The sequence below is a fragment of the Diospyros lotus genome, chromosome 6 (assembly GCF_014633365.1).
Source record: "Diospyros lotus cultivar Yz01 chromosome 6, ASM1463336v1, whole genome shotgun sequence".
NCBI classification, from domain to species: Eukaryota; Viridiplantae; Streptophyta; class Magnoliopsida; order Ericales; family Ebenaceae; genus Diospyros; species Diospyros lotus.
The window spans coordinates 31016569-31042836 of record NC_068343.1 but is presented as its reverse complement, the minus strand read 5'-3'; the positions used below and the strand labels follow the sequence as shown (position 1 = coordinate 31042836).

Here is a 26268-nt window from a genome sequence, read left to right as displayed (position 1 = left end):
GGTGCCGCCATTTCCGTGCAACACTAATCGTCGCTACCCCTTGCGGCCATCGATTCACAAACACAAACTGCGGTTGCTCGGTGCCGCCGTCGATTCATCTTGAAGGGGTATGATTTCTTTTGTTTTTCTTCTTTTATCTGTTTCTTGGTCTTATTTCTTGTGATTCTCGTATTGCTTCGTTTTGACTTGAAAGGGTCTGATTCCTGTCCGCAAGCTAATGATTTTGCTTTCATCGTGATAATTTGATTGTGTTTCCCGTTTCCTTTTCCGTGCAACCTAGGTTGGTAATTGAATTGCTCTCTTCTCTTTTGATTTGCTTTTATCAAATTACGATGATTTATTAGAAATACAGGACCAACAAGGGAAAAAAAAAAAAACCCTCTGATTTTCATTTGCCATGGCTGTATCAGTTGGGTGGTCTATATCGACACCAAAAGCATCGAAAATGAGTGGTACTACTCCTCCAAATAAAAGGTTACACGAGGAGGTGGGCGGTGGCGGAGGAGGAGTTGGTGGTGGTGGTGGTGGTGGTGGTCATAATCACAATAACAGCAATAACAATAATAACACATCAGGAGGAGTTGGAGGAGGAGGAGGGGGTTCTTCTTCTTCAAAATACCAAATTGATGATCCTGCTGCTTCTGCGTACCACCACTCTAGTAATGTTGGGCCCAAGCTGGCCCCTCCGTTGGGGCCTCCAGGAGGCAATGAGTATCAGCAACACCACCAACACAGCCATAGCCACAGCCATACACATACTCAGCCCTTCGATCACATGGTTGGCCAACAACAGGATGCACGGATACCCCCAAAGGTCCCCCGCAACGAGTCCTCCTCTAGTGATACTCATGCTCATACCCATGGTCACAGATGGTCTCCATTGCTTCCCATGTACCCTCCGCCACCTCCTCCTTCTCCTCATCATCATCACCACCATCATAGACCCTCCAATGAATCTTACTATTCTGATCATCCGCCTTCTCTCGCTTCAGAAAACAGGTTGGAGCCTAGGGATTCCAAGGACAACACTAGGGATTTCAAGGGTGAGAGCCGTGACACCAGGGAACTGTATCAGATTCCAAGCGGTAAAGAGAGCAGGGCAGATGATAATAAAGAGCCCAAATATGATAGGGACAGGGATAGGGACTCTTATCATCCCGAGTATAAGGGTGATAACTCCAAGATGGATAAGGAAGGTTACGGAGCAGAAAAAAGTCACTTCAACTGGAAAGATCAGAGAGAGCATCACAGGGTGGGAAAGAGGTATCCTGATACCCTGGGTGGAAATGCTGATCCTTGGCATGCTTCGCGTGCTAATTTGCATGCCCCGATTGAGAAGGAGGTCGGGAAGGAGGGCTCAACTACCGAAGAGAGGGATTACCTTGAGACGCATGAGGCTGTTGGGGAAAATAAAGTTGATTTGAAAGCTGAGGATAGATTCAAAGAAAAAGAAAGGAAAAGAAAAGACTTGTTGAAATATAGGGATTGGGGAGAAAGGGATAACAAAGACAGAAATGAACGACGGAGCAACTTGCAACTAGGAAGTGGTAGTGGCGATAACAAAGAAGCAACAAGGGAAGAAAGAGAAGCTGATCGGTGGGGGGAGAGAAAGGATCTCTCTAAAGATAAGGAAAAACCAAGAGAGAGAGAAAAAGATCATGTTAAGAGAGAAACATGGAATGCAGCTGAGAAAGAAAATTTTCTCAATGAGAAAGAAACAATGGATATCTCTGGGAGGACAATGGAGCAGGAAAACACAATATTGGAGCAGAAGAAGCAGAAAGACCATGATGGTTGGAGAAGCCTTGACAGGGAGGGTAGAGAAAGGAGAAAAGAAAGAGATGCTGATGTAGATGGAGAGAGACCTGAAAAGCGCCCTAGGTGCTATGATAAAGAATCAGAGGATGGATGTGTAGACACTGAAGGTGGTGCAGAAAAGGAAAGGGAAGTATTCAATTATGGAGTTCAGCAACGTAAGCGGATGCTTCGTCCAAGGGGCAGTCCTCAAGTAGCGAATCGTGAACCCCGCTTCAGGTCCCGTGCACAAGACAATGAAGGGTATGCTTTTCAATACATTTTCCATGCTGGTTTAATTTTTTTTTTCCTGTAAATGCTGGTTTAATTTTGTATAGTCTGCATAATACTCAGCTGTACTATTTTTCCTTAAAAATGCATGATATATAATGTATGTTGTTTTGTTTTGCATTGGTTATTTGCTGTTATAGCAAAATATGGTTGTTCTTGTAATAATTTGTTAGGTAAATATTGGGAAAACAAAAATCAAGAAGGGAAAAGTTGTCAAAGGCATGCCTAGGCTCAAGCTGAGGCACACCTTAGCGCTTAGGCACACGCCTTGTAGAGTGAGATGCTCTCAGTCGAACTGCCTTTTATGCCTGTGTAATTTTGTTGTTGTTTTTTTTTTGTGAACTTGTTAAAATCTAACCAGTAATAACCAGAAAAAAATTAAAAGAAATTTGATTAAACAATAAAACTCCTCATTATTTTGTTAAATAGTGTTGGTTATTTGTTATTTTTTAGTTTATAAGTTTGCGTTTACCTCTTTATAGGTATATATTGGAATAATGATTTGTAAATATTTTTATACATATTTTTAAATGTGTGCCTCACATACAAAAGGCTCATGCCATTGCCTTGTGCTTCTTGCCTAGGCTCCAACCACTCTGGTGCCTTAAGCCTTTGACCACCATGAATATTATCAAGCTATGTGTCATGAACCTAGGGTTCATAACAGGCTGAAATTGGCATTCAGAGGGATCCGAAAGGCTTAGGATTAAGAACAGAAAGTTTAGAGGGATATTTGGACAGAAATGGGGGGAAGGATGTAGAGAGAAATGAGGAGAGAAGTAGAAGAATTGTTTGGGGGAATTAGAAGAACAGAAAAGAAGCAGATGAAGATCAAGAAAGGGGAGAGAATTCAGATTTCAATTCATTAATTTCTTTTATGAGGAAACAAAGCTATTACACAACCTTATATAGGCATATTTGCCTTCTAACTGCCTAGCACATGCTCTCATGTGCTTCTAACCACTTGTTAAATATCCCTAACAAACTATTCTACCCTATTACAATAATACCCTTTTATTGCTCATAGGGTCATGACACTATGTTTTGGAGAAGGCCTCTACAGATAAGTTTTGTTCCTTATGTGGACAGGGGCAAGATTCTAAAAAATTATATGCTTGTTTTATTTTTTCAGTTAAGACTTCAGCAGCAATTCTAGGTGGAATAATTTATGATTCTTAATTATACTGGCCTTATCATGAGTAACAGTTGCTTTGTTAACATGGAAACATTTTTATTAAACTTGAACCAACATATATGACATGTATGCCTGTGTAGGTTTTTCCCTTTTATTTTATTTTATTTTTCAACCTTATGCAAAATAAAGGGACTTCACAATTGCATAAAATGCTTGATGCACTTCTCCATGTTAATCATTCTGTCTTGATTCTATGAGTAACATTCTCTCTCTATATATTTTTTTCCTTTTTCAACAACTCGTCCAAGATTTCAAAATTGATCTTTCCTTGGGATAACTTGACCTCTAAGTCTCATAATAATGTCACTAACAATTCAGACTTTACTGATTTTACATTCCAATACTTAATTTTTGACCTACTTAATTAAAAATTTTTGGCTTCTCAGGTGTTTCTCCATTGTTCAAGTTCATTAGAGGCCATTTGACGTAGCTTTTAGTTTTTTATTCTTAGTGTTTAGTTTTCATTTTTATTTTTTTGTATTCAGTTTTGTATTTGAAACGTTAGTTTGGTATGTGAGGCATGAGATCTTTATCTTGGATTTCAGTCTTCGGGTAGTAGTTCACCATTTGTTTGATGATCTTCTTACCATAGGTGTATGGTGGTGCAGCTGTTGTAACCTGGGAAAAGCTCTATCTTAAAACATTTTAGAGCAAGGTCTTGTTCCACGCTTACCTTACCATGGCGTTTGCAATTCTGGGTCATGAATGATAGTATATGAGCAAGAACATATCTTTTTTATAAACTTCTTGTCATTATCATGCCTAAAAGCTTCTATTAACCATTTTGCTTAGTGATTTTGATGTAGCAAAGACTAAGGAATTGAAACCCTATTGTGATGCAGTTGTGAACTTTTATTTATTGTCTTGCCTTAAAGTTACCCCATTGACTCGTGTGATACAGTTGCCAAATTGCCTTAATCTTGAATCAATGAGTTCTCAATGGTCATAAATCTGAATTTCTTACTGTGTTCTTATTTGTCATATTTAGTTTGGAAATTTTATCGTTCTCAGTTTTTTGTGTAGTAAAAATTGATTTCATTTGAAGAATGGTCAACTTTAGAATATTTTCCTCGCTAGGCATTTGATTGAATTTATGATGGTTATTCTTTTTTGTTTGCAAGTTAACCAACGTGACTTGTTGTGTTGAGTGTTAATTAAGGGAATAAAGATGGGAATTTGGGAAGAACTAATAGAACGAAGCTGACGAGTGGAGTCCGATAATTAAGGCATTAGTATTTTATTTAAGAAGCTTTTAGAATTTGATTTTTTTTCCCTAATGGGGCTAAAAAATCATAGGAACTTCATTTTTTCATGGAAATAAAGACAAAATATTCCTTAATAACTTGTTTCATATTAAAAATTCAGATTAATACAAGACTTCTAGGTTGGCCAAAATCTGGTGTTGTCAGTTAGTTATCAGTCTGCACCAACTGAATACAGCTATCAAATGTTAATTTGGACATGGTTCAAGGTTTCATGTCCATAGGTTGTGTATAGGTGCAGCTATGGCTTATTGACTTTGGCATGTGTGGTAAAAACATATCACAAATATAGGTGACAGAATAACCCACTATAATGTCGTTCTCATACTAACTTTTTACATAAGCATGGAAGAATGAGGGGGAGAGGGTTTGGCCATAACTCAAATTACGAGGGAAGTTTAAAATTTTTTTCTTGGAAATGCCCTGCAGCAGGCTTTCTTTTCTTCCTCTCCACCCCGCCCCCTCAACCCCTCAGCGGTTCCTATCCCCCTGGCTTTGTCTTTTTTCTTAGGTTTTGTTTCTGCTCAGTACCTTTTTGCTCTTGTTCTATTCTTGTCCTGTTCATTCCTACTCTCCTTTCCCCTTGTATAATTTCTTTTCCTATGCAAGAAGAACAGCACAAGCATGTGCTGGAACTTTGATTCAATAATTTGCATGAGCTGGAATTTTAGACCATAGGCATGTTCCAGATGTAGCTTAACCACTTAATGGTGTCGCTTAACAAAGAGGTAGTGGCAACTGAGATGGCACTGTTGGAGCACCTTTTTTGTTAACTTAAGCACGTGGTGGCAAGGAGTTAATTCTCTTCATAATCAGCCCCTAATTTGAAGCTTTATCTAATTGGTAAAGATTAAAAATATTTTATCACTGAACCCAAAACTAAAAGTACTGAGTTTTACATGTTTTATCGCTGTTTCCCACAAGAGTTTCTAAAATGTCCGTAAGCAAACTTGTCCATTTCAAAACAACCGGTGAATGAGTAGGGAGGAGACTGCATTGAGTGTTACTTGCTAGCCGTTGAACACATCTCTTTGTATTGGCTATTTTGGAATAAATATGATTATGATTTCCCAATGTGCTGAAGGACTTTGAAATTGAGAAATATAAAGAAAACTTTATTTATTTTGCTCTAAAGAGTTTGTATGTGCCTGTTTGGCTGCATATTGTTCTTTATACACATCAATTACTAATATTTGGTTAGCTTCTGTCTTAAGGGAATTGATATGTTCATGCTACAACATATAAGTTATCTGAGAACTAGGTGAGCACTGAATTGAAAGTGAAATTTTGTTCCTTTAAGATCATATAAGATTAATTTGATCTGAATGAAAAAGAAAGCTTTACTATTTCTTTTATGGACTTTTGAGTGCAGATATTTTAGTCAAGTCTTGAGGATGATGTATTGCATTTTGAGATGAATTATATGACTTGTGATGTAGTTAATTTAATGTTGTTTGCATCTGATATTTCATATTTCTTCTGTTGTGAAGTTATGCTTAGTTCACTGGTGGTGGAACACATTCTAATGATCCTTTATTGTGTTTCTTTCTTTTGCAGATCTCAAGGTAAGCTGCTGAAAATATCATCTCAAGTTTTATGCTTGCTGTAAAGAGGATCTAAAAGCCTTTTTCCTTAGGGCATAGCTATTGCTACAACTTTTATGCTGATTAGTTATCCTGTAATATATATCAAATATCAACAAGCTTTGGCAAGTGCATCCCTTGCTCTTGCATCTGCATTTTGACATATTATTGCCAAAACTAGGCTGTCCATGTTGTTCTTTTTGTTGGCATCGTTTCTTAACTTCAGAGTCTCCTTAAGCCTATTATTATCTTTTTGTGTTACATCAGTTTTCTTGCTTAGTACACAAGTAGTGTCCTTAGGGGGGTAAATAGACTTGCTTGCCGGTCAATCGGAATCATAGCCAACTTGCTTCCTTCGTAAGGGCTCTACTTCACTAAAAATGTTATTGGTAGTGTAATCATTGATATACCTTGCCAAAGGTCAATAGGGAAGTGGTAAAAGAATCTGATTGGGTGTTTTTATTGGCAGTAGTTGATTACATTAGTTATCCTATTAAATATCCTCTTTCTCTGTCTTGCATTAGGTACTGTGTGATGTATTCCTGCAGAGGGAAGGCTCTTATAAGAATGCATGTTTATCAGTTTTGATTAGGCATATGTGTCATGTTTTTTGATCGTTAACACCTCTCTGTGGTCAACTTCTGGCATCTAGTTATCTTTTTATGCCATGTGGGTTTCTTGTTTCTTGCCATATTTTTTGCCCGAGTCTTGCTTCTTTAAGATTCAATTATTGATCCTTGTTTATGTGGTTAAATCATTTTTACTTAAATTTTGTCTAATTTGTGCTCTATCCACATTCTCATTGACCCTTGTTCATTCTTCTTTTATCTATTTTACTTTATTGTTCCTATTTCTGTTTCTGTTTCTTTTTCTTATTTGTTCTGTTTTTTTTTTTTTTTTTTTTTGGGTGGGGTGGTGGTGGGGAAGGGTTGTTGGGGCAGAGTTTAGATATTTATTTCTAATTTTGTTGTTTCTTGTTTCACATGTCAACATTTTGGTAGCACCTTCATGTATATGGTAATTTTTTATTTTTCAGTTAAAAACTATGAACTGCTGTATACAATAAAATGTTCAGTGAATTTCATTAAATTGCTTAGGTAAGTGTTAAGAGTGTTCTCTCGAGTAATCCAGCTCATTGGTAGTAAGGATGCATCGGAATTTAGGGGGTATAGATAGGCAGTTTCCATCTTGTAAATATAATTAAGTTGGGGGTCAAAACCGGTAATGTCTATACCGGTTATAAGGTTCCTAGTAGTTAACGCCCTATTTTTCTATAAATAGGACAGAGGTCTAGTCATAGGCGATCATCATTCTCACGAGAAAGTGAAAGAGAAAAGACTGTGAGTTAGAATAGTCCTTTGTAATCTTGAAGGCTTGTAATCGTGAGGGATTGTATTGTTTGCATTTTGATAATCAAAGAAAGGCTGCTCTCTGGAGGCTTTAGAGGCTGGATGTAGGATTGTCCTAAGGGGCAATCTGAACCAGGATAAAGGCTCTTCTGTGGTTTGATTTAATTTTTTGTCAATTTACATTCTGTTTTCTTTCATTTTGATTTGATCTCTTTAGTTGTTCGAACTGCGAGTGTGCGCGCTTGTGAGGCAGTAATGTTGCGGATAAAGAACCTTATCATTTAGAAGATAAGGAGTGGCGGTTAATGATGAGAAGATATGGAAGCATAAAGCCTAAGAAGATAAATCAAGTTTAAGTTTTCATATTTTGTTTAAATCTGGAAATTATAGATGATTATTGTTCCTACTTATTAGGTTGTTATCTATTATTGTTCCTACTTATTAGGTTGTTATCTACTCCTAGTTTTTAGGAGATTTTTTAGCATACTTCTTGTATATATAGGGTTTCATACCCATGGAATAAATAAGAGAGAATTTCTATTCAATCCAAAACTCTCTCAACAAGTAAATTCAGTCTAATAATCTAATTCTAAGTGCTCCTAAGATAACAGTAAGCAAATGAAGATTTAGGAAGGATATTTGTTTTGGGTATTTCTTTCCTTGAACTAATTGTAACTGTTTCCTCATTTTCACTCCTCCTTGTGCCAAAATATAAATGATATCTTTTGGCAGTACTAAGTTTGTGGTTGAACCTGGAATTTTGAAAATTTTAATCGTTCATACATTCAAACATTAGATATATTAGATCAAGGGAATAATTGTAGTTTCAGAACACTGGATTCCCCCAATGTCTTATTGGATGATTAGATCCAAGAAAAATTATAGATTTTGTAATCCTGCCCTATAGCCCAAAAAAATTAATTGCACTTGCATCATCACTCTGTGTACTCTCCTTGTTCCTTTTATTTTTCATTTTCAAATAATTATACTTGGTTTCTTCCTTGCATGGATTCCTCAAAAAAAAATCTTTCTCCATGTTGACAAACAAATCATCATTCTACATCAACTTACAAAGCCCATCTTCACTTCCGCTTCTCCTCTTTGTTTATGTTATTTATTTGATTTAATTTTTATTTGTTTGGTTCTTGTTCTATTTTGATTGGATTTTCATTGGAAAAGGTTTGAACAAAGTTTAATAAAAATAACTCATGTTCTGGTCAGTTTCTTCAGAGTCCACGACCTTTATCGGCCACAAAGCTTGCAAGCAATTTTTCATGCATAAGGCAGAAGAAATTAGGAGTCAGTTTAATGACCAGTTACTAAAAAGGCCACAGTCCTGGCAGTGCACATGTAGAAATAGTATCTGGTTTATTAAGGATAGTCCTAGTTCTTGCTTTATTCATATAAGAGGAGAAGAAGAGGAGAAGATAATGTAGTATTGTTATTAGTAGTTAACAGTTTTATTTTCTCAGTTGTCTTTGAGGTTAGTTGGCTTTATTCTGTTGCAACAAACGGCAGTTACCTGCTCAGGTTGTTACTGCCAGCTTTCATAGACACTTTGTTTGTTCAAGATTCTGTTGAGTAGTTTATAAACTCAATGTCTCATTTATCATTTGAGATCTCAATTTAGAAAATGAGAATACAGTTTCTCTCTTTCTGTTTTCTCTCAATTTTCCTTGTCTTTCTCATGGTATCAGAGCCAAAGATTCACATCAATGGTGAGAAATCATGAGCAATCTTCGAGTTCAACATCTCATGATCATTCAACTTCAATTCTTTTTCAGTTGTGATCTGATTTTTGTTTGATTGCGAAAGCCTCGAACTATAATCCGATAAAATTAGAGACAGATATTGATCTCTTTTGGAAGGCTCAAATTCTTGCCACAATTAGAGCCTATGACCTAGTTCAATTCATTATAAAATCTGAGAAACCTCCTGCGAAATATATTCAAGATCCTCGTTCTAGTAATCCTGATGATCAGAAGGTGAATGAAGAATATCTTGCGTGGCTCAAATTGATCAGTTATATTTAGGCTGGTTGTTCTTAACAATCAGCAAAGAAGTGTTTGCCCAGGTTATTCATTGTGAGTCATAGTCTGAACTGTGGCATGTTCTCGAAAACCTACACTCACAATAAACAAGAGCCAAGTCTTTTCAACTCAAACAACAACTTAGGTCAACTAAGAAAGGTTCAATGTCGGTAAATGAGTGTATTTTTGAAGATTAGGACTATTGGACATGCTCTTACTGCTATTGGAGAACCTATGTCTGATAAAGACTTACTGTTGGCTGTTACCAGTGGTTTAGGCTCAGATAATGAGACTATTGTCTCCCTCTCGCATATCAAATGGATGAGATAAATGATAAATCTGGATTAGGTTCAATACCTGTTACTTATAAGTCATGCATGAACAGAGGTTGAGTATGCATAATTCAGTCAATTCTATTACTGGAAATATTTCAGTATGTTGCTTCTAATTGGTAACGACATGTGAATAATAATCCAAGAGGTGGCTCTAATAATAGAAGAGGAAGAGGTAGATCTGGTTGAAGAAAGTTTTATTGCCAATTGTGTGGTAAACCAGGACATTTTGTTGATGGATGTTTTCATCGATTTGATAGAAACTTTCAGTGTCAAATTTCACTGGTTTTGGTAGACCTGCTCTTCAAACAGATCAAAAAGCTTATTTAGCATCTACTAGTGGTTCTACAGAAGTGTCTTTACAAGTTCAATTCAATATTCACATTTTTCTGGCTCACCCAAAGCCTACTTTGCCTCTCTTGAAACCCTGAATGACTCATCTTGGTTTGTTGATTCTGGTGCAATAAATCACATTACCTCAAATCTCAACAATCTAACTCTTAATTTCCAGTATCAAGGCACTGCAGAAGTTGCAGTTGGAAATGTAAGAAACTACCTATTACACGTGTTGGTTGTAGCCATTTACCTAAAACCAACATGTGTCTTACATGTTCAAGCAATGCTAAGAATCTAATTAGTGTTTCTAGACTTTTTTTTTTTTTGAAATAAGTGAGCTAGTGTTTCTAGACTTACTAAACAAAATAGTGTTATTGCTGAGTTTCATGCTGCTTCTTGTATGATTAAGGGCAAGGAAATAGGAACTGGGCTACTCCAAGGTCAACTTAGAGATTGACTTTATCAAGTTGCATCTGCCTCTTCTAGAAGTACATCATTACTTTCAAGTCCTGCTCCAGTTTCTTTTTCCAGTTCGGCCTCAATTTCTACCATTGAACACTTACTGTTGTTTTCACATTTATATTCAGGCTTAAAGCCTTTTTCCACACGGTGAATTCTAGCATAAATCCTTGTAATGCCAGTTCTTTTACAATTCAACATAAAACTCTATGTGATCTTTGGCATACAAAGCTAGATCATCCCAATTTCTCTGTATTGCAGATGATAATGAATAAAATGAATGTTCCTTGTTCGCATTCATCTCTTTCTTTTTATGATTCATGTAAGTTTGGTAAATTACATCAATTACCTTTTAGTGACTCTGAAATTAAACCCAAACAACCTCTTGAACTTGTCTATTTTGATCTTTGGGGGTCAACTCCTCATTTTTCTATTGAAGGATATAGATACTATATTATTTTTGTTGGTGCTTATACTAGGTATACCTGACTATATCCTTTGAAATTAAAATCTGAAGCCCTTGCCACCTTTATTAGATTTTATGAGCTTGCTGAACTGTAGTATAATACCAAACTCAAATCCTTTCAGTCTGATAATGGTGGTGAATATGAGGTGGTTCTTCCTTATTTTCACCAACATCGTATATGATCTAGGCTTACTTGTCTCGTACCCATCAACAAATTGGTGTTGTGGAAAGAAAGCATTGACACATTGTTGAGATGGGTTTAACCCTACTTTCTCATGCTTGTATTCCCAAAAAATTTTCGGTGGAAGCATCTCAAACTGCAGTCTTTCTTATAAACCTATTATCTTCCTCAACTCAAAGTTTTTTTCTCCTTGTTAGTTGCTTCATCACAAACCACCAGCTTATTCATTTCTTCAGACTTTTGGCTGTGCTTGCTTTCCTTACCTTGGATCCTATAATTGTCAAAAGTTTGGTTTTCATTCCTCTAAATGTATTTTTGTTGGATATAGTTAGATATATGCTGGGTATAAGTGTCTATATCCTTTAGGAAAAGTCTATATTTCAAGACACATTCTCTTCAATGCATCTGATCTGAATTTCCTTATAAATCTTATTTTCATCTCCAGTAGTTCCTTTTTCTACTTCCAGTTTGCCTATTTCCTATCTTCAGTTCTTTTCATCTCCTTATTCATCTGTACCTCAGTCTCTTGGTACTCCTCCTCATCATGATACCTTTACTTCTTCTCAGCATCCACAAAGCTCACTTCCTTTTTCTGCTCAGCATGCATTCTAGCCTCAACCTCATCCTAAATCCAAACCAACCCATCCTCATCCTATCCATTCCATCCTATGATTACTATGTCAAAGAGCAAACAACTCTTATCTACTTATGTCCTTCCACCCACATCTTCATCACTAATTGCCTTAGTGAATGACCTTAACCTTGTTTAGTTAAAGTTGCTTTGTTAAACCCTAGATGGCTTAGGCTGTGCAAGAAGAATTTGCAGCCTTGCAGAATAATGGCACTTGGGAGCTTGTTCCACAATCTTTTTCTATGAATTTTATTGGCTGCACTGGGGTATTTAGGATCAAATATAACCCAAATGGTACTGTTTTGAAATACAAGGTTCTGTTGGTTGCTAAGGGTTTTCATTGACTCAAGGTATAGATTTTTCTGAAACATTTTGTCCAATGATTAAGGCTTCTACTATCAGAGTTCTCATCTCTTTGCAATCACTTTTGGTTGGGATAGACAATAGATTGATGTTAACAATGGTTTTCTCAATGGAGATTAAACAGAAGAAATCAAGATGCAACAGCTTCTGATCCTCCTCAATCTACATCTGAATTGGATTGGCCTATTGCCATAAGGGAACTAGGGAATGTACCAAACAGCCAAGGTATTCACTTTCAGACTTTGTGTCATTTGCGAAACTGTTTCCTTGTCATAAATGCTTCCTCACAAATTTAAACATTGTGTCATTTCCTAATACTCTTTTTGAGGCCTTGAACTGTGAGAATTGGAGAAATGCTATGAATGTTGAAATGCAAGCCTCAGAGAAAAACGAAACATGGGAAGTTGTAGATCTACCAAAAGGGAAGAAACCAATAGGGTGTAAGTGGGTATATACAGTGAAGTACGGAGGATATGGGACATTAGAAAGGTACAAAACAAGGCTGGTAGAAAAAGTGAAAAAGGGTACACATAAATGTATGGAATAGAGTATTAAGAAACATTTGCGCCAGTAGCAAAAATGAACACGGTGAGAATTATGTTATCCCTAGCTACGAATTTTGATTGGCCACTCCAATAGTTTGGCGTAAAAAATGCCTTTTTATATGGAGATCTTGAGGAGGAAATATATATAGAAATCATACTTCGATATGCCAAAATATAGCTCCCAGTAAGGTATGCAAGCTTAGGAAAGCATTGTATGGTTTGAAGCAGTCTTCTAGGGCTTGGTTTGGAAGGTTTACTAAAGTAATGGAAAATATGGGCTACAAACAAAACCAAAGAGACCACACTTTGTTTCTCAAGCATTTGGGCTTAGGCAAAGTCACAACTCTCATTGTATACGTGGATGACATAATAGTGACCAAGAATTATCAACGTGAAAGGTCGAGTCTAGGACAGAACTTAAAGAAGGAGTTTGAAATAAAAGATCTCGAAAATTTTAAGTACTTCCTCGGAATTGAGGTGGCCCGTTCCAAGATAGGGATCTTTATCTCTTAACAAAATGTTGAAGAGAATGTGACATTAAGATAGTGTTGGCTTCTGTTTCTTTCTGCTTGTGTTGTTGTTTATGTGAGTTTGTATATGAGGCGGTAGTTTCTCTTGTCGGTTATAAAGCTGTATATATATATAGCTTATGTTGTGTATTCATTGAGTTGAGTTAAGTTTTATAATTAATAAAACTTCAGCACATAAGTTTCTCTCTCTATCCTTGGTTCTCGAGACTCTATGCCCTAAGATTTTTGTTTTACATGGTATCAGAGCCAAACCTGCTAATGGCCTCTGTTCACAAGAATTGTTCCTCCTCTACCTCTTCTCCTGTTCGATCTACATCCAATGTTTCATCCATGTCTCAATTCAATTTTGTAGCAGTATCTAAAGCTTTAAGTTTCATTCCTCTGAAGCTCGACGCGAAGAACTATATCTTTTGGAAGGCTCAGATCTTAGCTATAGTCTGAGCCTTTGACCTTGTTTCATTCTTGAACAAATCTTCTCCTCCTTCGAAATACATAATTGACTCAACGAGCGATAATCCAACAGTGAATTTTGAGGTGAATCCAGAATATATGAGCTGGCTTCGATCTGACCAGCTGCTTCTAGGATGGCTCTTCTCCACAATTACTGAAGAAGTATTAGTGCAAGTGATTCAATGCGAATCATCTGTCGAGGTATGGTTCTATCTGGAAAAATTGTATGCTAGACAAACTACAACCAAGTCGTTTCAGTTAAAACAACAACTAAGGCCGGTTAAAAAGGAGAATTTATCAATTAATGACCATGTCTTTAAGATTAAGACTATAAGTCATTCTCTAGCAGCTATAGGAGAGCCTTTAAGTGATAATGAATTGCTTCTTGCTATTCTAAACGGATTAGATCAAGATTATGATATTGTCGTGAGTTTGATAACCTATGAAATGGAGGATATAGATCTGGAGAAGGTCCAATATTTGTTGCTTATGCATGAACAATGTCTGGCGGCTAAGAATGTGCCTCAATCGTCTTTGCAATTTGAGTCGATGTCGTCTAATATGAATGCCAATGTGGCTTCACATCAAAGTAATGGAAATTTTGGTTATAATCGAGGAGGATATTCTCAAAGGGGAGGAGATTCGGGTTTTTGAGGAGGTAGAGGTCGAGGAAGGTCTTCAAATCGAAAGTTTTACTGTGAATTGTGTGGAAAACCAGGGCATTTTGTTGGTAAGTATTATTACCAGTTTGATCGAAACATTACTTGAGTAAACAATCAAACTACTGGTAGACCTACTGGAAATTTTAGTACTGGGAATAAATTTGATTCAGGTGCTTATATGGTAACCTTTAGTGATTCTAGTGGAGCCTACACTAATGAGAATGGTTCAGTGACAAGCTCACAGTTTCATAGTGCTCCAGAACAGTTTATTCCTCAACAATCCTCTCTTTCTGATCTGGCCTAGTTTGTGGACTCAGGCGCCACAAACCATATTACCTCGAGCTTGAACAACCTGTCCCTTCATTCCCCTTATCATGGTGGGGAGAAAAAGTCACTATAGGCAATGGTAAGCAGTTGCTAGTTACTCATGTTGGTTCAGGCATGTTAAATACCACTTCAAATTCATTTCTTTGTATGCCTAATATTCTTCATGTTCCTAGTATACATAAAAATCTTCTTAGCGTTTCTCAACTTACCAGAGACCATAATGTGGTGGCTAAATTTCATTCTAATGTCTGTTTTATTAAGGACAAAAGATTCGAGGAAGTTCTTCTACGGGGATACCTTAAGGATGGGCTATATCGTCTAGTTCCAGCACCTTGTTCCACTGAAACCAACACTCCAGCGCAATCCCTAGAGCCAATTACTGTTAATTCAGGTGTTACTTCATCTAATTCATGTAATAATGCCAGAGCATGTAAAGGATAGTTTTCATTTGTTCATGAACTGTCAAAAGATGTTTGTGTGGCTCAAAATGCTAGTAATTGCCAAGATTGGCACAATAAATTGGGCCATCCTTCATTGAATGTACTATAAAAAGTATTTGTTGTGTCATTTGTATTAGATTAGATTAAATGTAAATCATGTACCTTTGTATTGCTGTATATTTTCTTTTCTGTTATAGCGTTAGATTTAATTGCTCTTCTAGAAGGTTTGTTTCTAGAAGGAGGCAACCGTTTTTGAATTAGTTATTCTGTTAGGCGGCTGTTAGTTAGTTGTTTTATCTTTCTATCTTGTGCTCCGCCCCCTATATCCTATAAATAGGGGTCGTGGATAGGAATGTAGAGAGAGGAGTCTTAGTGCGCCTGTATTTGTGAAGTATTGCTTCCAGTTTACTGTCTTGATTTGGGGATTGAGTGCGAGAGATAGGGAGTGGCTGGTTCTTAGCTTGTATTCCCTAGTTTTCCTATAGCTTTCAGTGGATATGGGCGGGAGGGGTTAAGTTCTTGTTGTAATCATCTCTTGGGTGTTTCAAGATAGTGGATTTATGTGGTGCCTAGCAGTCTGGATGTAGGTCTTGGATTTCAAGACCGAACCAGGATAAACCTTGCTGTTTCGTGTATGTGTGTTTCTCTTTGTGTGGTGTTTGCTTATGCTTTCTGTTATCAGTGTGTTCTTGGGTTATATAGCGAGCTGGTTGAGTTGAGAGAATTAGTGTAGAGCTGTGAGATACTCTAACAACTTGGTATCAGAGCCAAGAAGTGTTCTTCGGCAATCAAGATTTTCAAGAAACTCAAGGAATCTCGCTTCCTTCAAGAAATTGATATGGCGCCATCTACCTTCAGATTTGACATCGAAAAATTCGATGGATCAAATGATAAAGTCTTTATATGGATTGAAACAAGCTCCTCGAGCGTGGTATAATAAGCTGAAAGAAGCCTTAATTAACTAGGGGTTTGTTCGGTCAGTTTCCGATGCTTCGTTGTTCATAAAGCGGACAAATGATTATGTGCTGTTTGTACTTGTATATGTAGAGGATATACTCCTTACTGGCTCTAGTTCTGCCGCTCTTAAGGCTTGTATTCATGATCTCGACCGTCCATTTGCATTAAAAACTCTAGGAGTTGTTAATTATTTCTTAGGGTTTGAAGCCTATAGGAATAAATGTGGTCTTTATCTTACACAAACTAAGTATGTTGTGAATCTTTTAAAGAAAGCTGGTATGGAGGATTGTAGGGGCTGTGACACTCCCATGAATGCTGGAATTTGATTAACAGATGAAGGAGAAGAACTTACTAATCCAGCTCTCTATAGAAAGACAGGTTCTCTACAATACTTGACATATACAAGGCCTGATATTGCTTTTGCTGTTAACAAGTTGAGTCACTTTTCAGCCAAACCTAAGAATCAACACTGGTTAGCTTGCAAGAGGTTGCTTTGGTATATAAAGGGGACAACTGGTCTCGGCTTATTTTTCTCTGCCACACCTGGAAATTTGGATTTGACAGTGTTTACTAATGCAAACCATGCTGGGTGCAAGGTCACTAAAAGGAGTACTAGTGGGTTTTGTGTGTATCTCGGTCAAAATCTCATTGTTTGGGGCTCTAAAAAGCAGTCAGTGTTTGCATGTTCAGTAGTGGAGGCTGAGTATAGAGCTTTTGCGTTGGGAGTGATGGAACGTTTATAGCTTAAGTCATTGTTTGTGGAGTTGGGTTATCCGAATTACAACTCTAGTCCTCTGGTGTGATAATTTAGCAGCTAAGTGCATGATTGAAATTCCTGTTTTTCACTCAAGAACAAAACATGTTGGTGTTGATGTGCATTTTATTAGAGAAAAGGTTGAAAAAGGTGAAGTGGAAATTCGATATGTCCCTACATCTGAGCAGATAATTGATATTCTAACCAAGAGTTCACCTAGAGACCGGTTTCAAATGTTATGTTGTAAACTCAGGCTTACGTGGACTCCTGTTAGCACTAGTGAACAAAGATATACAACTAAAGCGTTTCACAGAAGCCTATATCCTAAAGAGCTGCTAGAGAAGCATGATTTGAAGGGGAGTGTTGAAGAGAATGTGACATTAAGATAGTGTTGGCTTTTGTTTCTTTCTGTTTGTGGTGTTGTTTATATGAGTTTGTATATGAGGCGGTAGTTCCTCTTGTCAGTTATAAAGCTGTATATATATACAACTTATGTTGTGTATTCATTGAGTTGAGTTTTACAGTTAATAAAACTTCAGCACATAAGTTTCTTTCTCTATCCTTGGTTCTTAAAGACTCTATGCCGTAAGATTTATGTTTTACACAAAAGTGCACTACTGACCTCTTAAGGGATACAGGGAAGTTGGCATGCAAACCTATTAATTCACCTATAGATCAGAACCACAAACTTAGGGAAGCCGAGGGAGACAAAGCAGTAGATAGAGAGGTGTATCAAAAACTTGTTGGCGATTGATCTATCTATCTCATACACGCCCAAACATTGTCTATGCAGTAAGCGTTGTGAGTCAATTTATGCATAATTCGAAGGAAATACATTTACAGGCAGTCTATAGAATATTGCACTACTTAAAAGGGACTCCTGGGATAGGCATATTGTTCAGGAAACATACCAAGATTACCCCCAAAGCTTATACCAATGCTGACTATGCAAGTTCAGTGACATATAAAAGATGATCTACTTCTATATAATGCAATTTTGTTGGAGGGAATCTAGTCACATGGAGAAGTAAGAAGCAAAATGTTGTGACAAGATCAAGTGCTGAATTTAAATTTCGAGTTATGGCATAGGGTATATGTGAATTAAGATTATCTTGGAAGACTTAAGAATTGAGTGGGACGGTCCTATGAAGGTCTACTGTGACAATAAGTCAGCTATCAATATAACACATAATCCCGTACAACATGATCGAACAAAACACATAGAAGTTGGCAAACACTTTATCAAGTAAAAATTGGACAACAGTCCTCATTTGTACTCCATATGTGCCTTCAGGATCACAATTAGCAGATATGTTTATCAAAGGAATCAATAATCCCCAATTTCAAACATTAATTTTGAAATTGGGAATGAATAATATCTACTCACTAGCTTGAGAGGAAGTGTTGGAGATCATAAAGAGTGATTGCAGATTTTAAGGGCTGTCAATCAAGCTCTCTTTTTTGTATTATTTCCTAATACATAATTAGAAGGTTAGGTGTACAAATTTGGTAGGTTAGGTAAATCAATTAGGGATTGTCTTCATTAGAGGAAATTCCTAAATTGAGAGATTCCTATGATATATTAGCTAAGTTTCTGTATATATACAATTCTGGGTAGAATGAATAAAAATTATTAAGCCTTCTCCCTAATTTCTAACTCCAACAACTTAACACAAAAGATAGAGAAAGAGATATAATTAACTAGTTGTTAAATTGTTAACATGGTATTAGGGTAAGCGAAGGTCTTGAATTCAAATCTCACTGCTAAACCAATATTTAAATTGTAACACATGGTTGGACCCATTATGTAATGAAACCTGACCACACATGAGGGGTTGTGTTGAGAGTAAAATAATAATAGAAAAGATAAAGTTAACTCTCTAACAAGTTAAGCTTTTAGATTAGATGATGGTTAACGATTCAACACTAGCTAAAGAGGAGAGAGAAAAACAAGGGATTTAAGCTAAGGGAAATGTAGAAAAGACGATAACTAGAAAGTACTAGTGAATGAGGGGGCGATCAAGGAGAGATGGAAGAAATATTTCTCAAAGTTATTTTATGAAATTGTAGAAGTAATTGATGTATTGGGTATTTTAGCAATTCTAAAGAAGATAAAAATTACATTTTCTATACACATATATACCTAATGAAATAAAGTAAGCATTACAAAATGAATAGTAGTGAAGTAGTTGGTTTAGATTATATATACCAATAAAAGTATGGAAATGCATGGGAGAAGAATGTGTTTTTTGATTAACGAAATTATTTAATGTGATCTGTCATAAAAAAGGGTGTTGGACGAGTAGAGGAAGAGCACTTTAGTGTCTATTTGCTAGAATAAAGGAGAAATTCAAAGTTGTGGAAATTATAGAGGAATCAAGATAATGAGCCACCCTATGAAACTAGGGATAGAGTGATTAAGAAAAGATAAAGAAGAGACTTTAATGTGTTGGGAAACCAATTTGGTTTCGTGGGGGAGGGTAATGGATTGTATGGCTTTTTCTTTTTCTTGTTCCAGGTTTTTGGTGGGTGGGTCCGGTGTTTCCTAAGGATCATTGTATTTCCCTTATGGTTTTAATTAATAATATTTGTGTTCACTAGTTTCAAAAAAAAGAAAAAGAAAAAAAGAAAGGGAAGCTATATATTTGTTGAGGTGACTTATGGCAAAGTATAGCGATAAATAGAAAGATTTACATAAGGTGTGCATAAATCTTGAGTTTGTGCCAGAGGGGCTGGAGGATAAGGCTGCTGGAGAGAAGTAGTTCTATTTGTCCTGTAGAAAGGAATATTGGCCGTAGTTCTGTTAAGTGTGGTTATAATTTAGTTAAATTTGTTACTTAGGATTTGTCCACTTGTCTTTGTACAGCTATTGAGGTTACTTGTATCCCTAACAGAATAAGTTGAATCAATTTTCTGTTTCTAATGTCAAGAATCATTTTGAGCAAATCTCAATTTCAGTTCTCTGATCAGTTTATTTCTTTTTCTTGATAGAAGCTCTCGCTTCAATGTGAACCCCAAAGATTTGATCCTTTGATTGTGTGGAATAACAAAACAAAATTCATTGGGCCAATTCAAGTAGTTGGGAAAAGGCCTTTCTAGGAAGTTGGGCATCATGATTTTATGCTTACTATAAAGAAATTAAAGTTGGGCATCACAATTTTAGGCTAGAGGACTTATTTTGGATCCTTTCTAGTACTAAACAAGTTGAACATTACATGGAAAAGGTAGTACTTCTTGATACTTCTGCATCTCCTGACATTTCTTCTAGTTCCTCTAGAAATACATGATGTCACAAAACTTTCAATCTAGAGAATGATGTAGGTATTGCTTCCTTCACTTATTCTGGTATTTTGTTACAGGAAAGTCTGAACTATCTGCTGTTATTTATAAAGTTGGGGAATGCATGCAAGAACTGATGAAATTGTGGAAGGAGCATGATTCTTGTCAACCTGATAAAAATGTTAAGAACTCTCAAAATGGCCCTACCCTGGAAATTCGGATACCAGCTGAGCATATTACTGCTACAAATCGGCAGGTAAGCACCATGTCTCTAAGTTTCTTTTCCATTTTTGATGATAGACAATGAAGCTTTCACTTATCACCTTTTCAGGTTCAGTTTTTTTTGTTATTTTAGAGAACTAGAGTAAGATTCTGTAATTAACTTGCACCAAGTACTTAAATGCTTCATTCAAAGTAAAGGAACTCCATCCACTCACAGGACTGTGTACTTTGATCTAATGTTTTCGGTCAACCTGTCTCCAGCTTTGTATTTCATGAAACTTGCCTTAATCTCTTACTAGTTCTGACCAGGTGTTTGTCATTGCACATTTAATTTCTTGCCCCATCATTGTTTTTACTTCCAGATCATAGTTCATAACCATGAAAAGAATAATTATGGACACAAACTTGGATCTCACTTGAATTCCTACAAAGTAGTATGATAGTAACCCTATCTTTTATCCAGTTGAATTCTGATATTTATTTGCAAAGTCATTCGTATGTGCCAAACACCAAACCTAAACCATTGTAGAATAGATGAAACTCCATCGAGTGTGTGTGTGTAAGCTCAGTCATATGTGCCTAACCTAAACCATTGTAGCATAGATGAAACTCCAGTGAGTGTGTGGAAGCTCAGTCAAACATGAATTTTGTAGCTGGGATTGGCTGTGCAGTGTGCACCTGTGATCGTTTACTCTTGTGGAACAAACCCTGTGCCAGTCCTATAATGAAATAGGATAAAAGTATAGTGGCATACCTGTAAATGAATAAAGAAACTGATAGAATAAGGGTATACTTGAATGATCAAACAAGTGGAAAGCTTATCTGCATGTCTTGGTTTTCCTTAATCAACTGTCGGAGCGTGGTGGCTCGTTAAAAGGAATTTTCAAGAATTGAAATCTTGTTCTCTCTTTTGTCAAAAGGAAGATTTTTCAGTATTGAACTCTTATGTTATATGTACATAATCGCTGTATTGTATGTCTTTAAAGCTTACATAAGTTTATAAAATCTTGTTTCTCAAGTATTTCTACGCTAAACCTTGAAGTTCATATGTATATTATTATTATTAAGCATATTTTTAAGTTCTGGGTGTCTCAGTTAGCCTTATGAGAAGCCATAAACGCCTGAGAATTAGACTCATTCAGTGTTATTAAAGGCGCGCCTTGATACCAGGCGCAAGCTTGGCGCCTAGAAACAAACCAGGTAGGCGAGATCTGCCCAGGCGCGCTTGGGCAGAGCCTTGGGCTTAGGCGTGCCAAGGCTGCGCCTAGTTTGTTTTAGTTTAATTTTAGTATTACTTTTCAGATCTTAAGAAAATACTAAATTGGAATTGATTTTTTGTTATATTTTAATCAAATCTAATCCTAATTCAAATTATACCTAAATAAAAGAAATCAAGATATTTTGAAAAACTGAAACAAAGAGACTTACAATGCAAGAAATCCCCAAAAGTCAAGTCTGCAGAGTTGTCATGTCCAGTAGCTTTCTTCTCCCTTCTTGGCTATTCTCGGCTATCCTCTCCCTCGGACGACAGTCACGGCGTAGCTCCAAGACGACCAGGACTCCTCTCCCTTCTCTCCCTCTTTAAATGGACGGCTGCAACAGCACAACCCTCCCTTCTCGCTCGACTCTCCTCTCCCTATTCAAACAGATAGCACAACCACCCTTCTCGGCTCTCCTCTCCCTATTCAAACAGATAGCAAAGCCGCCCTTCTCGGCTCTCCTCTCCCTCTTCAAACGGACAACACCGTTCTCGGCTCTTCTCGCCCTCTTCAAACGGACAATACAACTCCACAACTTGTCTTCTCTCTTCTTTAAACGGACAACACAACTGCTGCATCATCTACCTTCTCGGCTCTCCTCTCCCTTCTTCAAACGGACGACCCAACTTTAGGTAGCAACGGGAAACAACAAACAAAGGAAACAACAAACGGTTTTCAGGTATGTTTGTTCATTGTTGTCTCCTCTCTTTATTAATTTTCTAGTTTTGAGTTACAAGTTTCAACACAAAGGGCAGCAAGCCAACAACAATTGATTTCTTATTGTTGTTGGATATTTGTTTGTTCTTGGAGGAATTATTTTATTACTCCTAACGGTTCATTACTGTTCTATAAATAGAATAGTGGTCAGCAGCATGAGCTGCATGATTGCAATGACCCTTAGGCCTTCGTAGTTCAATACTGTTCATAAATAGAACAGTGGTCAGCACTCAGCAGCATGAACTGCAATGACGAATGACCCTTTGCGGTATTTTTTTTTTTTCTTAAGATGGCCTTTAGAGTGGTATTGTTGTTGACATGTTCTGAATCTTGCAGGAATCAAAAATTTAAAATGTCATCCAACACTATTGATCCTAATCCTGATAGTAGCTCTGCTGGTAGAAGAAAAGATTCAGCATGGAAATATCATAGTTAGCATATGTTGAATTTTTTATTTTTTTTATAACATGCTTGTTAAAATATTATTAGAAATAAGGACTTATTTTATACCTTTTTCTTTAACTAGGACATATATTTTTATTTTATTTTTTTTATTAATTTGCGCCTAGTTCCACCAGGCTCGCGCCTCGCCTTGCGCCTCAGGGTCTAAGACCCTTGTGCGCCTTGGGTCTTTAATAACACTGGACTCATTACCATCTCTACCAAAGAAGGTCGCTGAAAGTTGCTGTCAAACCTATGATAACATCTATTAGCTAGATGTCCAGGTTTTTCACACAATTGACAATAAAACCTCTTGCCATAAGATCGACCTCTGCCTTTACCTCCTTTAAAACCATTTTCTCGACCACTTCTACTAGGAAAACCTCCTCTTCTATTGTTCACAGTGCTGTTTCTACCTTGTTGTGGAGCATAGCTAACATTCATAGCAGTAGCAAAATCAAATTTCTGCACACTGTATTAGACATATTCATATTCTTTGTAGCTAATCTCTGTTCATGCATCATCAAAAGATACTTAACTTTTTCAAGATCAATTTCATCCATTTGATATGTAATTTAACCAACAACCGTGTCATAATCCTCATCTAACCCATGCAAAATCGTCATTAATAGATCCTGATCATTTAACGGCTCTCCAATTGATGCTAGTGCATGATTAATAGTTTTGATTCCTAAAACATAATCATTTACAGTCATATCACCTTTCTTAATGGACCTAAGTTGCTGTTTTAACTGAAACGAACGAGCAACTGGTTGACGAGAAAACAAACTGTCAATAGTAGTCCATACCTCTGCCTACCTTTGCCGCAAACTCACAATGTATAACTTGACCAATTACCTTCTTGTCTATGGTCGAAAACAACCACTCTAGCAGTAGTTGATCTGACCGCATCCAATTCAGAAAATCAGGATTGACAATTGGCTCATCATCTTCCGATTGATGTATTTTGGCAGTAGATCTGTTTTGTTTATGAATGACAGCAGATCAAAAGCCCTAACTGTGGCTAGGACATGCGCCTTCCAATATAGGTAATTATTTGAATCAAGTTTCGTAGGGATGAAACTAAAAGCTTTAGCAATAGAAGTAAAATCAGACAAAGTGGTAGAGGACAAGGAGGAAGAAGACGAGTTCGAATCACGAGAGGCCATGGACGCTAGTCGCGATGGCTCTGATACCATGAAACAGAACGGAACAGAACGTTTGAGAGAGAAAGAAAAGAAAGAAAAGAAGAACCTCGTCCAAATTAGCTTGAGAACAATCAGAATGAGTCTTAGTGCCGAATAGAATAGAAAGGCTATCTTATATATAGCCTTGACTATCACTACTACAAACATAACTAACTAGCAATCCTCTACAACTGAAAGCACAGTCTAATAATACAACCAACCAATTACAAACACAACATATAGAATAATAAATGATATAAAAGCACTAAAGACTACAACTGATCGCCTTAGTGTCTTCAACAATAGGTGCTAAGTTCTTGATGCTTGGGAGCTAGGGTCTGGCTAAGGAAGGCTAGAGGCCTACCATCTTGTTAGAGAACCGCCCTTAGTCCTGAGTTGCTGGCATCTGTTTCCAGCGTGAATGGCTTGTTAAGATCTGATAAGCCCAACACGGGCACCTCACTTAGTGCCTTCTTCAGCTGTTCAAAGGCCTTCTCCGCCCTAGGATCCCACTTGAACCCATCTTTCTTCAATAATTCAGTTAGTGGCTTACTAAATGTAGATTTAATTTAGGGGGAAAATAAAGAGATACTCTTTATTGGATGGTATACAAAGTGTATATATACACGAGTAGATAGAGATAGAAGAGACCTACTTAATGTATAATTCTAAACTATCTACCTATTTCAAATTTGCAAATATAAAACAGAAGAGATAAGATAATAAAAGGAGATAAAAGGAGAGATATTCGGCTTTATCTCCCTCTTGATTATTCCGACATATAGGAGGATTATCTTGGATGAAACTGTTGGATAATGCTCCTTATTCAACTTTAATTATCCACACTAAATAATTCTTCACAAATCTTCTGTAGTAACTGGTGAGCCCCAGGAATCCTTTTAGTGCTCTGATGTTGGTGGGTTTAGGCCATGCCAATATTGCCTCAATCTTTTTGGGATCCGTGCTAACTCTGGCCTCGGAAATGATGCGCCCAAGATATTCTATCCCTGTCTCTATGCAAAGGCACATTTTGACCATTTGATATAGAACTGATTGAATCTCATGATCTTGAAAGTGGTCCTAAGATGTTGTACGTAAGCCTCTTCTTCAAGCTTATCTGCACGGATCCTCTAGTATCTGCATGTCCTAAGATGTTCTAGGGTATACTTTTCCTTCCACTTTAATGATTTTGTTGCTGGCCATTCCCTTGATTGCATGCAAGGAGATAACCCTATTGTCCTCTTCTTCCACATCCTCTAGTACTGCTAGGTCTTCCTCCCCTTCCAATAGAAGCAACTGCTGTCCAGCCCCTTAAATGGGCTGGAGATGAATCGGAATTTCTGGGAAATTCCGTTAGAAAAGATTTAGGGAGAGAGAAGAAAGAGATAGGGAGAGATGAGAGAATAGACTAGAGAAAGAAGAGAGTTTGTATTCATTCCCGAAAAACTGCCTTCTGTTGCATTCTTTCTTATTTATTCATAGGTAGGTTAGTTAGTTGTAACCTCCTCTCCCGCCTTCCATTCTCCTTCTACTTATTACAAAAATACCCCTCAGTCCTAACAAATTCCCCCCCCCCCCCCCCCTCCATGAAATAATTCTTGTCCTCAAGAATTTAGAGCAAACTGAAAGCATGGGGAAACCTTGTCAATATGTCTGGTAGGTATTCCCAAGTTGGCTGGTTTGGTGGTAGATGGGACCATCGGATCAACACTTGCGTAATAGGGGCAGCTCCTCTGTAGATCACCCTTTTGTCTATGATTGCTCGAGGTTCAATGGGCTCCTCTGATTCCTCTTCCATCCTTGGTAAGACAGCAGTTGATAATTCTTCATCTGGTGGTGGCAGTGAAGCTTTACTGGCTGTTGTTCCTTCTCTAGACTTCTTTAATAACGATACATGAAATACCGGATGAATTCTCACGTTTTCTGGTAGCTGCAACCGATAGGCCACCTCTCCTATCTTTTCCATGACTGTATAAGGCCCAAAATATTTGGGACTGAATTTAGAGACAGTACCTTTAGTAAAAGCAGGCTGTAAAAATCGTTTAACCTTCAAAAACACTACATCCCCCCCATTGAATTGCCGTTCACTTTTGTTTTTGTTTGCATAGTGTACCATCCTGCTCTTGGCTGTCGCCAATTCTCTTTTAAGTTCCAATAATACTTCTCTCTGTTTTTGAAAATATTGTTCCACATCCGCCATTGTAGCAGTGGAACCGGAAATGACAG

At 37.1% G+C, this 26268-nt stretch overlaps 1 protein-coding gene across 1 annotated transcript in view; it reads left to right on the top strand.

Annotated features, from left to right (window-relative positions):
• Positions 1–382: 382 nt before the first annotated feature.
• Positions 383–26268, top strand: part of LOC127803079 (uncharacterized) — a 79204-nt gene continuing 53318 nt past the window's right edge. The window contains exons 1-3 of the mRNA XM_052339104.1: positions 383–2058; positions 6100–6107; positions 20297–20472. Coding sequence (XP_052195064.1) covers positions 398–2058; positions 6100–6107; positions 20297–20472 — 1845 coding nt within the window. The 5' untranslated portion in view covers positions 383–397. The remainder of the gene's footprint in view (positions 2059–6099; positions 6108–20296; positions 20473–26268) is intronic.